This window comes from Mauremys reevesii, linkage group 15 (genome assembly GCF_016161935.1).
Source record: "Mauremys reevesii isolate NIE-2019 linkage group 15, ASM1616193v1, whole genome shotgun sequence".
NCBI lineage: Eukaryota > Metazoa > Chordata > Testudines > Geoemydidae > Mauremys > Mauremys reevesii.
The window spans coordinates 19676555-19689738 of record NC_052637.1 but is presented as its reverse complement, the minus strand read 5'-3'; the positions used below and the strand labels follow the sequence as shown (position 1 = coordinate 19689738).

Below are 13184 nucleotides of genomic sequence, written 5' to 3'. Positions count from 1 at the left end.
CTTCTGCAGACTAAACCATCCCTAAACTGATGCCATCAGTTGTTAGCGTTGCTACCTGCTAAGTAGAGAACCTACATTTCTCTTGCTCCTAATATATTTAACAAACATCTTACTGCCTTTTATGTCACTTGCTAGGTATAAATTATTTTGTAGCGTAGCCTTTCGATGTTGTTCCTACAAGCTTGTGCTCTTCTTTGGTACTCTTCCTTTGCAATTTTTACAGGTTTTCACATTTTGTAGAATTTTTTTATTTTTATTTTCAAGTAACTAAATAGCTCCTGATGGAGTCAGATTGGCCTCTTGCTATTCTTGCTAACTTTCCTTAACATTGAAATAGTTGAATGCAGTGTAGTTGTAGCCGTGTTGGTCCCAGGATATTAGAGAGACAAGGTGGACGAGGTAATATATTTTATTGCACCAACTGCTGTTGGTGAGAGAGACAAGCTTTCGAGCCACCCAGGGTCTTCTTCAGCAGATGTGCCTTGAATATTGTCCCTTTGAAAAACTGCCACTTCTCCTGAATTCTTTTATCTCTAAGACTTTCTTCCTATGGCACCTTACCTTCCAGTTCTCTGAGTTTGTTAAAGTCTATTTTTCTAAAGTCCATTGTTCTTTTTCTGCTGCTCTCACTCCTTCCTTTACTTAGAATCATGAAATCTATCATTTCACGGTCACTTTCACCCAAATTGCTTTCCATCTTCAGATTCACTACAATTCTGCCCTGTTGCCTAACCACAGAGCCAGGAAAGGACTAGATATGGTAGCATGGAAACATCCATCCTACAGATCACAGCGTAGTAAGCCAGCTACAATCAACAGCAAATTCTTTAATGCACTCAGTGTACAAGGAACGTGCAGAAGATGCTGGCTTTGAATCAAGAATATGCTGATTTATTATCATGTCACAGAAGGAGAGTAGGAGCACAAGAAAATGACAAGCATCCATCATTCCTTCTTGGATCTGTTGCTGTCCCAGATGATTTTCGTTAGCCCTGGGAGGTAAAGCTAGATATCAGATTTAAAACTGACACAGAAGATATGTAAGTGGGACCTCTGAATCAGTGTAGTGGAATCTGAATAATCCTCCTCAGTTAACACACACTATGTTTATCATAGGGAGTCCAGAAGTGAAGCTTAAAATTAAGAGAGAGTTTCTAGCTAAAACTAAACCTAAAGGTAGAGTACAGATTAGCAGTCCAAAGTGTGTAGTTTTGGAGCTCCACAGATTAACAACTGTTTCACCCAAGAAGGAGTGGAAGAGGAGACTAGTGCTCTCGTTGTAACAATCATACTGATGCTTTTGGGGAGAGACCAGCACTGCAGTGCACCTCACCAAAATTAAAATTAGAGTGGAAATTATTTATTACAGTTTTCATGCAGCACTGGGGAATTTCAAGTCTAATGTGACCTGAACAGGAATTAGATCAAAAGTCTAGATGTGGGTTTATACAAGAAATTACAAAGCCCACATCATGTGACAATGGCAAAGACTCACAGAGTCATGTTCTTTTAACACTGAACAAGACATTTTTATTAGAATAAGAAAAAAACGGAGATCCTCCCTATCTCTCTGATTCACTACAAAGCTTCTTCCTAGACTAAGAGTTGCTAAAATTTTTCATAGCCATATAATAGGATTTTATAGTGAATCCTCCCTTTAAATTCACAACCACAAGTACTGTCTCCTCTTTGCAATTGCGTAACGGTCTTGTGGCAACTACAGCAATAGCTGACAGGGAAGAGAAATAGTAGAAAAAATGTCATGTATTTTTAGCTTCTTTTAATGCAATTTAGCAGTCAAGAATAAGATAGACACCTGCACCAGGTGACCAGCACCAGGTGACGCTGGTTCTGACCACAGGGCAGGGGCTCAGGCGAGTGGTGACACTGGTTCTGACCACAGGGCAGGGGCTCAGGTGGGTGGTGACGCTGGCTCTGGCCACAGGGCAGGGGCTCGGGCGGGTGGTGACGCTGGCTCTGGCCACGGGGCTGGGGCTTGGGCTTGGGCGGGTGGTGACGCTGACTCTGGCGACGGGGCAGCGGCTCGGGTGGGTGGTGACGCTGACTCTGGCCACAGGGCAGCAGCTCGGGTGGGTGGTGATGCTGGGTCTGGCCACGGGCCTGGGGCTCAGGCGGGTGGTGACAGTGGCTATGGCCACGGGGCAGGGGCTCGGGCGGGTGGTGACGCTGGCTCTGGCCACGGGGCAGGGGCTCAGGTGAGTGGTGACACTGGCTATGGCCACAGGGCAGGGGCTCAGGTGGGCGCTGATGCTGGCTTTGGCCATGGGGCAGTGTGGCCTGGCAGGGGCTGTACTCAGATCAACTTATTTGAGTTCCCTGTCTGACAGCAAAGTGGGACGTGGGCTGGGACATGTGGGGAGGGGAGGAGTCAAAGACATTAGATCTTCTAAGACTCTGGGTTTCCTGGGAGACTCCTGGAGTTGGGCTTCCTCTCTAGGCCTCTCAATCAGACGCCTGCCTCTCTCGTTGCTACTGGCAGGCTGTGACTTCTTCAGTCACATGGCAACTTGAAAAGCAGCACTAAAGGGTGATGCCCCAGTCTGCCTCCACTGGGTGACTGCCAATGGGATGGACCAAGTGACGGCTGTCCCTCCAGGATCTTACCAAGCCGAGGCTCATTAGGTCCCATATCGGGCTGCCCTTCCTTGTCCATTAGTGTAACAGGAAATTGCAGCTCTCGCAGGACACCATTCAGTGACTCTGCCTCACTCACATGAAGGGGAGCGGTTTTAGGGAACCACAGAGCGACTGATTTTGGAGACAGCAACCCCAGCAAAGTCCCTGCAGCAGGAAAAACACATACTGGGGGAGGAAACAGGGAGAGCCGCCCCTACTGGTGGGAGTGGGTTTCTGCAAATCAGCAATTCCAAGCAGGTCAGCGGGGGTGCAACAGGGGTGGCTTGAGGGGAAATGGTGGTCACTCAGAGCAGAGGTGGCACAGCAGGAGGGCAAGGGGAAGGTAACTACTATTCTAACCACAGAGGAAATGTGAAGGAAATGTGGGAATGCAGAAGACTTGCTGAGACTGGAATTTGTCCGGGACAATTTTGTTCATGCCCTGATTTTTGCATGGAAGGAGTTAAAAGCCACACAAGATCTTTGACTATCCCACATAGCTGCATAGCATCTTGGTTTTATGTCTCACCTGGCAACACAGACATATTTTTGAGGTGTATAATTGCGATCCAGTGTTGTTATGTTTTGAACAAGCCACAACTCCCACTCCAAAGCTGACCAGGTGCAGGAGTGGACATGATGCTGAGCTTCCTCCTCAGCACTTTTGAATGACTTCCATTGTAAGGAAAAAGCTTATGAATGAGATGAAGAGGTAGAAACATCTGAGGATAGATAGATAGTAGTGTATTCTGAACTCTGGTGGGTTATAACCTGCATTCTTTCTGCTGTTTATGTAAAAGAGCACAAGCATATTCTCAAAATATGTGAATTAATATACTAGTTATTTGCATGAAGCCTCCAGATTTCCGGACCTTCAGCATTAACAGTTATGTGTGTTGATGGAAGAGGGCAGAAGTGGTACAGGTTGTAGGCTCCAAAATGGCTGAGCTGAGCTCTCAGGCCAGTGCAATAGGGTGGCTCACAGCAATGCCTCCTCAATGGCGGCTGACAGGAAAGATGGCGCATCCAAAGCCCTGCCTATACTGACAGGCCTGGGAGTGAGGGTATGGAGTGATGTGGAGGTTGTGCACGTAGGCCTGAATGGAAAACAACCATCAATAAAGGTTGTAAACAGTTTAAGAAAGACAGACATGAAAAACGGATTGAAAAAAGGGCCAAGCATCATGCCAAGTCTTCAGTGGGAGCTTTCACATGCCTATGTGACATCTGTTTGTGACCTTGCTCCCTACAGATCAGACTATACACTCACGAGAACACATGAGATGCCACGATGGCATAGTCAGATACAACAGAGCCACACCATGTGCAGTGAGGTGAAAGTCTTGGGAGAACAAGAGCACTGCTTTCGTTCCGAGTTTAGTTTCAGAAAGACAGAATGAAGACAGGAGAAGAGATTACCCATGACTGATGAGTTAATTATATGTCATCCCCTTTATTGGGTAATATGAGCACATGGGATGTGATACTGTTCCATGGCTGGTCTCTGCAATGCAACCCACTACACAGACTGACACCTAAAAAGTGAGGCACAATATGTGGAATTAAAAATAAAGTTACCGTCACCCTTCAATGTGTTTGCAAGTGGCTCCCAAATACAGCTGGGCAAAATGTTTCTACCCAAAAGGGTGTTTTTTGGAACAAAAATGCAGCTTCTTTGATACCAAACATTTTGTGAATTCATGCAGATTTTGCTGAATTGTTTTGGTCAAAAGAAACCCTTAAAAATCAGAAATGTTTCGATTTGATATTTTCTAAACAAAAGGTTCAAATTTGTTGTTTCATATTTTTCTTAAATTGTATTTTGAAAAATTAAAAAATGTTTATAAAGCTCAAAATCTACACAAAACATTCTTCTTATTATTATTATTTAAAAATCTGTTTGCGACACCAGACATGTACTTGGGTGGCTAGCTCTTCCTGCTGCTTGGCCGCCACAGCTACAGCTAACCACTGCTCTGATTAGTGCACTAGCCGAGCTAGTGTGGGTATATTGCCTCAAGCTGGAATGGAATTTGTAGCTCCAGCTCAAAGTGTAGATATACTGTTTTCATTTCTGGGATCAGGACTGTTCTAAATCTCTCGCTCTTTGCTTTATTGCAGGATTTTCCAGACCACAGTTGCCAAAAGTCTTTATTATTATAATAATTAATAATAAACCATTTAATCTCTACTGAGCTCTATGATACAGAAATCTTAAGTGTCACATAGTAAGTCAGTGGCCCAGACAGAACTAGAAGCCAGCAGTCCCAACAGTGCCCTGCTCTAACTACTACAGAGCACTTCCTCTTCAAATTCCCAGTCATAATATTTATAGGAGATTTATTCACATAGCTGGTAAGACAACAAATATTTCTATATATATCCATGTCTTATATGAATGACAATCATGCTCTGAGTCAAGTTTGCCAAACAATACTTTGCCAAAAATGTCTTGACCTAAGAAAGAGGAGGAGGCTGCTACATGTGCAGATAAGACCCTATAAAAGTGCCCCTAGGATGAATCTGCCTTGTCCTTGCACAGAAAGCTTCAAGGTAAGTGTATGGGGAGATCTGAGCTTGCAGAGAGGAGAAAGTACCCCCTGCATTCCACACATCCCACTGCATTCCTGCTGCTGCTAGCACTCTTTTCCAGGAGGGATTGGCTCTTTCATCAAGGCTTTTAAATCAATTTTTGAGTCATCTATACATTTTCAATCTCCAGTTTATCACTGGAGTTTCATGCAGCAATAAGAAAGGAATTTCTATTTCTATTTTAGAATATTGACCAGTTTCCAGCCTGCATACTATCCATCTGGTATCACAAAAGAGGTAAGATCCTGATTTACTAATTCCCAGGGGATGGTGAGTACCCTCTAGGGTGGGATTTCTATCTAGCTCAATAAGCAGACATTGTATCCCCTAATATCTATGCCCATTGTGTAAATGCACTGTATATTGTTCCTGGGCTTTGTTGCCCATGACAGGCAGGTCTCCAAAGTGGCTGGACTTGAAGTCACTCACCACTAATGCTGGACCGGCCAGTGCCCTCTCTCAGATACCTCTCCTGAATACACACGTCACAACGCAATTGTACACAGAGCACTCCGACACTCCAGCTCATAGGTCCCTAATAAACCAGGACAGAGTGGCCCAACAGAGGAGACCCACTAGGGGACAGAATCTAATTACTTGTCCATAGAAAAAATCTATTCTTTTAATGAGCATGTATCCAGAATTTGCTTTTCCCCCACACCCCAAACATCACTGACAATAATTGTGCCCCATCTGAAAGAGACACACATTTCTCTGGTAACTGCTAATCAAGTTTTCATCTCTTATTGCGCAGAGTAGCTTAGTGTGTGGCACTTAGGGCATGGCTACACTTGCAGATGTAGAGTGGTTTGAGTTAAACCAGCCTTCAGAGAGCGCAGTAGGGAAAGCGCTGCAGTCTGTCCACACTGACAGCTTCAAGCACAGTGGCGTGGCCACATTTGCAGCTCTTGCAGTGGCATTGGAAGCGGTGCATTATGGACAGCTATCCCAGCATGCAAGTGACAGCAACATGCTTTTCAAATGGGGTCGGGTGGGGTGTGACAGGGAGTATGTTGTGTATATGTGGGGGGAGAGAGAGTGGGTTTTTAGGGAGCTGAGAGCATGTCAGCATGCTGTCTTGTAAGTTCAGACAGCAGCAGATCCCCTTCCCCTGCCACCTCTCTCTCTCACACACAGCATTACACACTAATGGTTGTTTTGTCTCTGGGCAGACAAGCATGCCGGCTGTCAGAAACAGAGCTTTGAAAGGGCATATCTGCATTCCTGCAGCAATTCAAAAACAATGACAAGAGTGGCCACTTGACTTAAGGGGATTATGGGATGTTTCTGGAGCCAATCAGAGTGCAGTAATACAACACCCCGTTCACACTGGCGCCGCGGCGCTCCAGTGGAGATGCAGCAAACGTTATTCCACTCGCTGAGGTGGAGTACCAGCAGTGCTGTAGGTGCGGAATCAGAGCGCTCTACATGCCTTGCCAGTGTGGATGGGTAGTGAGCTAATGTGCTTTATTGCACACTAACTTGCAAGCATAGCCAAGCCCTGAGATGCTATCTGTGAAAATGCCCTCAGAAGAAGGTTTCAGGCAGTGTTTAAGGCAGCTGGTGGCCCTGTCACACTGACTCCTTGACCAGTCTGACCCAGTAGCTTAGCTAGGGGGGGAGCAGGGGGAATGGCCGCTCCCCCACTGAGCACAAGTGGTGCCTTTATAATTTTTTGGCACCTTTTTAACTTTTACTCTGAATGCGGGGGGGGGGGGGCGGACATACTGCTGCAGGGCTTGTACTCACCGGGAGGCATTCTGGGTCTTCGGCGGCACTTCAGCAGTGGGTCCTTCAGTGTCGCTGAAGACCTGGAGCGAGTGAGGGACCTGCCACCGAAGTGCCCACTGAAGATCCGGAGCGCCACCAGGTGAATACAAGTGCCGCAGTGGGTGCTGCCTTTTTCCCTCCCTCTCTCCCCAAGTTCACTCCACCTGGCTATACCACTGGTCTGACAGTGCCACTAATGAACCAGATAGATCTTATATAGTTAAGTAAGGAGACTGTAAAAGGAGTAATGGCAAATAAAGGCATATTGATAATATTTGGTTAACTGGAGTGGGAGAGACAGACAGACAGACAGAGCTTAAATTACATGAGATCCCAGTGCTTTATTCTCTAATGCCGGAAAATTCTTTATCAAAAGCACTGACAGTAGTAGCCTCCCTTTTGCACCTTTTCCAATATCCACCCTCCTGTTCCCTTTCCCTCAGTGCCCTTCCATTGTAAGCACATGACACAGTCTAAAATGTAGCCAGAAGAGAGGATGTAAGAGGGCTTTCATAATTCCTAATATGTTTTTGGCTCTTCCTGGTCCCCTCATGTAGGGATCTGCTTATGCTATTCCTATCAACAAATGCAGTGGACAATGGAGTTCATCCCCATATAAGTGCATGGCCCCTAATTATAGAGATCTAAACAGGCAAGATGAAAAAGGGGTGGGAATGAAAAGTGTGGTAAAGTGAAACCCCATATAAGTTTCTGGGTCTAAAGTGAGTTAGAGAGCCTCTCACCCAGCTCTGGGGTTTCTTTCATTCCAGGTCCTGAGTCAAAAATGTAACATATTTTCTCCCCATCAGAGCTCACTGCTGAGCTGTCCTAGATAAACTGCAGCCATGTCGTCGGATGCTGAGATGGCCGTCTTTGGGGTGGCAGCTCCTTTCCTCCGAAAGACAGAGAAGGAGAGAATTGAGGACCAGAACAAGCCTTTTGATGCTAAGACATCGGTATTTGTGGTGCATCCCAAGGAATCCTTTGTGAAAAGCGTAATCCAGAGCAGGGAAGGTGGGAAGGTCACAGTCAAGACTGAAAAAGGAGAAGTGAGTAAAAACACGGAGTAAGGAACAGCATTTTGTTCCTCCTCTGTTCTTAGCTGATAGAAATGGGTCTCTTCTTTCCTTCCAGACTTTGACTGTTAAGGACGATCAAGTCTTCTCCATGAACCCTCCCAAATATGATAAAATTGAGGACATGGCGATGATGACCCATCTCCATGAACCTGGCGTCCTGTATAACCTCAAAGAGCGTTACGCAGCCTGGATGATCTATGTAAGTAAAGGACGAAGTCTTTCCTGGATTTCCAAACTAACAGCTAAATCACTGTGGAAGCCAACCAGGCTATCTCCCTTTCTTTCAGACCTACTCGGGTCTCTTCTGTGTCACTGTCAACCCCTACAAGTGGCTGCCTGTGTACAACCCAGAAGTTGTGACTGCCTACAGGGGCAAAAAGCGTCAAGAGGCCCCTCCTCACATCTTCTCCATCTCTGACAATGCCTATCAGTTCATGTTAACTGGTGAGTAGCTCAACTCCTGAAAAGCGATTACAGAATGAAAATTTATTATGAGGAATCACAATCTTCTTTCCGGGAAATATGACATGCAGCTAACGACACCAAAACACATTCAGAACTAGCAATGTGGAAACATGAATTTGTTCAAAAACAAACTGAACCTGACCCAAACATTAGCCCAGCTCTCGAGGAACCCAAAGCAAACCTTTTTGGAAGTTCACAAGCATGTGGTTAATGGAAAAAGTACAGAATGTCCATATCTGCTTCTGCACATTCTGGCTCTAGCTGGGCCCAAAGAAGAACTGTCAAAAATCATGACGCTCTGTTCTCAGGAAGCCTGATTCTTCCTGACTTTGCATCTTATGTGTCATTTACACTTGTGCAAAGTGGTGCATCATAATTCTCCACTCCCCTACACCTTGCACAGTAATTCGCACACACTTTGCACTCTTCTTGCACTGATGTTATGCAGATGGTTATAAACTGAGGATCAAGTCATTATTCTGTATAACCCTTTGCTGTCCAGAGAGATAAGTAGCTTCATCAGATTTCTGCAAGAGGGAATTCTGTGAAAGGGAAGTGGGTATAAGTATCCTGGGGTGGCTCTATTGAGCTGCTTGAGCGTATAGTTATTATTTATTATGGCCAGGATTTTCAAAGAGGCCTAAGGGAGTTGGATGCCCAATTCCTATGGACTTTGAGTTTGTTGCCTGATGTCCTGAGGCCCCTTTGCAAATCCCAGCACTTATTTGTTTCACTCCGTTTTCAGTGAGTTCAGTGTTACTCAGTAACTCTTTCAAAAGTCTCTTTGGTTCTGTCTCTTTCACAGATCGGGAGAATCAGTCGATCCTCATCACGTATGTATATTTCCCTGCTCCGGTTTTTGTTGGCTTTGCTGTGCGCTGCAGGAAGAAACTCTTTGGTTATGTGTTCTCTGCTTCTCTGTTTGATTTGCAGTGGAGAATCCGGTGCTGGAAAGACTGTGAACACCAAGCGTGTCATCCAGTACTTTGCAACAATTGCAGTTTCTGGGGAGAAGAAGAAGGAAGAGCCAGGCAAAATGCATGTGAGTTGGTCACTAGGGATGGGATTAAATGTTCCATTCTGAAACTGCAACGTGGTTTAAAACAATCTCAATTTGACAATAATTATTCCTTTGTAGGGGACCCTTGAAGATCAAATCATCAGCGCCAACCCCCTGCTGGAGGCCTTTGGTAATGCCAAGACCGTGAGGAATGACAACTCCTCTCGTTTTGTAAGTTTTTCTTTTGACAAAATTGCTCCTAGTCACAAGTGCAATGATGGGCCACATATGTTCCCATCATTAGACTGTGATAATATAAATCTTGGCTGAGATTCAAACCTGCTGAAGGGACCCCCAGGGCAGCTTTGCAAATCTCACTTTTGGAGTCTGCCTGTGAGGGTTTTAAATGAAATGACTTTTTTCCTTTAAAGGGTAAATTCATCAGAATCCACTTTGGTACCACAGGGAAACTGGCTTCTGCTGACATTGAAACATGTAAGGGACCTCCCTTTATGGGTCACAATTCTCTGTCTCTCTTTCTTTCTCATTGTGTTTTCTTGTTACTAATTGTACTTTACCTGCCTTGCAAGATCTGCTAGAGAAATCTAGAGTCACTTTTCAGCTCAAGGCGGAAAGAAGCTACCACATATTTTATCAGATCACGTCCAACAAAAAGCCAGAACTAATTGGTAAGAAACGTTTTAACTCTTTTGGTGGAACTGGTCACTGATGAACTCAGGAACATGGTCAATTAAATTATACCCATATATATCCTATGCTTGTTTTCAGAGATGCTCCTGATTACCACCAACCCATATGACTTCCCGTTTGTGAGTCAAGGTGAGATCACTGTAGCCAGCATCGATGACCAGGAAGAGCTGATTGCCACAGATGTAAGTAACACATGAGAATTATTGTGTGGAGTGTTAACTTTACTAGAGAAGTTATTTATATTACTGATTCTTTTGACAGAGCGCCATTGACATATTGGGTTTCAGTGCTGAGGAAAAAACAGCCATTTACAAGCTGACAGGGGCAGTCATGCATTATGGGAACCTGAAATTCAAGCAGAAGCAGCGTGAAGAGCAGGCAGAGCCAGATGGCACAGAAGGTATTGGCAAAATCTGTATCTAAACTCTCAAGCAATAACTCAAGGCCAGATTAACAGATATGTTCTGGATGTTTCATGCAACTCTAGCATTGCAAATGGAGGATAGCTCAGTGGTTTGAGCATTGGCCTACTAAATCCAAGGTTGTGAGCTCAATCTTTGAGAGGGCCACTTAGGGATCTGGGGCAAAAATGAATACTTGGTACTGATAGTGAAAGCAGGGGGCTGGATTTGATGACCTTTTGGGGGTCCCTTCCAGATCTGTGGGATAGGGTGTATATCTCCATATATTTAACATTAATTTGGCTTAAGCACATAATTCAGTTGAGTTCCGACCTGCTTTGCATCACTGGAACGCACATAAGGGCCAGAGTTTGCTAGTGAATCTGTCCCTATGTCTGCTGCTATATTAGACACTGATTTGCCACTCCGTCATCAGTTTGACATTGATGTAAGTCCACTAATGTCAGTGGTGTTGCCCTGGTGTAAAGCTAAAGTAATGCAGTGAAGAATCCTTCCAAAGTCTCCGCCAACAGTGATGAAGAAACAGAGAAGCAAAGGGCCTAATTTTACATGGCCTGGCACCTAGTCCCTCACTTAGTGAAGGGGGATTTGATAGCAGCCTTCAATTTCCTGAAGCGGGGTTCCAAAGAGGATGGAACTAGGTTGTTCTCAGTGGTGGCAGATGACAGGACAAGGAGCAATGCTCTCAAGTTGCAGTTGGGGAGGTCTGGGTTGGCTGTTGCCTGCTCTGGTTTTTGTTGGCTGGTTTGGTGTGCAAACACCTTTTCTTCCCCCACCAGGGCCATCCCTAGGGGAGTGCCCCATGAGGGACAAATTAGCTTGGACCACCCCTCACGTACAGCGGGGCCTCCCGCTCACTCTGCCCCTCATGCCACCTAACTTCCTGCCACCTGTGCACCTGGGGTTCCAGCTGCCTCCCTGCCTGCCACAGGGCTCAGGTTGCAGGCCCTGCGCTGGGGTCTGGGCTGCAGGGGCGGCTCCAGGCCCCAGCATGCCAAGCATGTGCTTGGGGCGGCATGCCGCAGGGGGCGCTCTGCCGGTCTCCGGGAGGGCGGCAGGCAGGGCTCCGGTGGACCTCCCGCAGACGTGCCTGCGGAGGGTCCGCTGGTCCCGCGGCTTCGGTGGAGCCACGGGACCAGCGGACCCTCCACAGGCACGCCTGCGGGAAGTCCACCGAAGCCACGGGACCAGCGGACCCTCCGCAGGCACGCCTGCGGGAGGTCCACCGGAGCCATGGGGCCGGCGACCGGCAGAGCGCCCCCCGCGGCATGCCTCTGTGCTTGGGGCGCTGGAATGTCTAGAGCCACCTCTGCTGGGCTGCCGGCTCCGCAATCTGCAGGGCTTGGGCTGCCGGCCCCAACTGCCTGGTCCCATGCTCCATGGGGCTTGGGCTGCCAGACCCATCTGCCTGGCCCTGTGCTGCGTTGGGCTCGGGGTGCCGGTGCCTCCGCTGACCAGGGCTCAGCTGCTTGCTCAGCACTCCACCGGGCTTGGGCTGTCTCCTCTGGAACTGGGTCCCACCTGCTGCCTCCCATGCCTGGGGTCCTCTGGCCGCCATTAAGGAAATTTTTCTGGCGAACACCCTGTAACACTGTGCGAACCCCCAGGGTTCACAAACCTCAGTTTGGAAACCACTGCTCTAGGATGTATGTCTCTGGAAGGGAATGTAGGAGTGGTTCTATAAATAGTCATTATTTCAAGCTCAGTTGTTCATTCTGTCAAAAGCTAACTGCTCTTTACAGAGTGAAAACGCTTCACTTTCTTGAGAGGATTAGGATCTAAGGACAAATGCAAACAGAACTAAAGAAAACATGACCCATTATAGACCTGGTCATGATATATTCAATAATGGCATTACATGCTGTTATTAATAATAAAATCATTTAAGTAATTTCAGCCAACACTGGAGGCCATAGGAACTGTGGGAGCTGAAGTCAATGGAACTGCACAGGTTTAGGTCAAGCCAATGTTTGGCCATTAGCCTGTTTCCTTCTGATCATTCAGAAATCAGAATCCCTAGACAAGCTGCACAGTAAAGTGGCAAAGAAAGAACTCCAAAGACATCTTTCCATTCTGGCTGTTCATCTGCTTCTTTCTCCTTAAAAATGGTTTTTATTTGGCCCTTATGAAGTATTTGTAAACAAATTCTTACAATCACTTGATGTACAGACCCTCTCAGTCAAATGCAAAACAATACATCAAGAAATCAAGGAAGCTCTAAACTCCATAATTACTGGAGTTATTAATAGAGGTGGTAGTTGGTAAAACACAGACAGATCTCATTGCTCTTTTCTAGTAATTATAAATGACATCAAAGCCTATCTTTCATTCCTCTCTCTGTTTAGTGGCTGACAAAGCAGCCTACCTGATGAATCTGAACTCTGCTGACCTGCTCAAAGCCTTGTGTTACCCCCGAGTCAAGGTTGGGAATGAATATGTGACCAAAGGTCAAACCGTGCAGCAGGTAACAAGTGGTGATCTAGAACTCCTGGTTTGCATTAACACACC

At 46.2% G+C, this 13184-nt stretch overlaps 2 protein-coding genes across 2 annotated transcripts in view; both read left to right on the top strand.

Annotated features, from left to right (window-relative positions):
• Positions 1-5142: 5142 nt before the first annotated feature.
• Positions 5143-13184, top strand: part of LOC120383845 (myosin-1B) — an 84800-nt gene continuing 76758 nt past the window's right edge. The window contains exons 1-2 of the mRNA XM_039502131.1: positions 5143-5190; positions 5415-5466. The gene's annotated coding sequence lies outside the window, so the exon portion shown is untranslated. The remainder of the gene's footprint in view (positions 5191-5414; positions 5467-13184) is intronic.
• The window catches only part of LOC120383847 (myosin heavy chain, skeletal muscle, adult-like), a 39000-nt gene continuing 30965 nt past the window's right edge, over positions 5150-13184 (top strand). The window contains exons 1-13 of the mRNA XM_039502134.1: positions 5150-5190; positions 5415-5466; positions 7809-8048; positions 8134-8277; positions 8366-8522; positions 9349-9376; positions 9477-9585; positions 9682-9774; positions 9975-10038; positions 10134-10232; positions 10333-10436; positions 10516-10654; positions 13022-13140. Coding sequence (XP_039358068.1) covers positions 7845-8048; positions 8134-8277; positions 8366-8522; positions 9349-9376; positions 9477-9585; positions 9682-9774; positions 9975-10038; positions 10134-10232; positions 10333-10436; positions 10516-10654; positions 13022-13140 — 1260 coding nt within the window. The 5' untranslated portion in view covers positions 5150-5190; positions 5415-5466; positions 7809-7844. The remainder of the gene's footprint in view (positions 5191-5414; positions 5467-7808; positions 8049-8133; positions 8278-8365; positions 8523-9348; positions 9377-9476; positions 9586-9681; positions 9775-9974; positions 10039-10133; positions 10233-10332; positions 10437-10515; positions 10655-13021; positions 13141-13184) is intronic.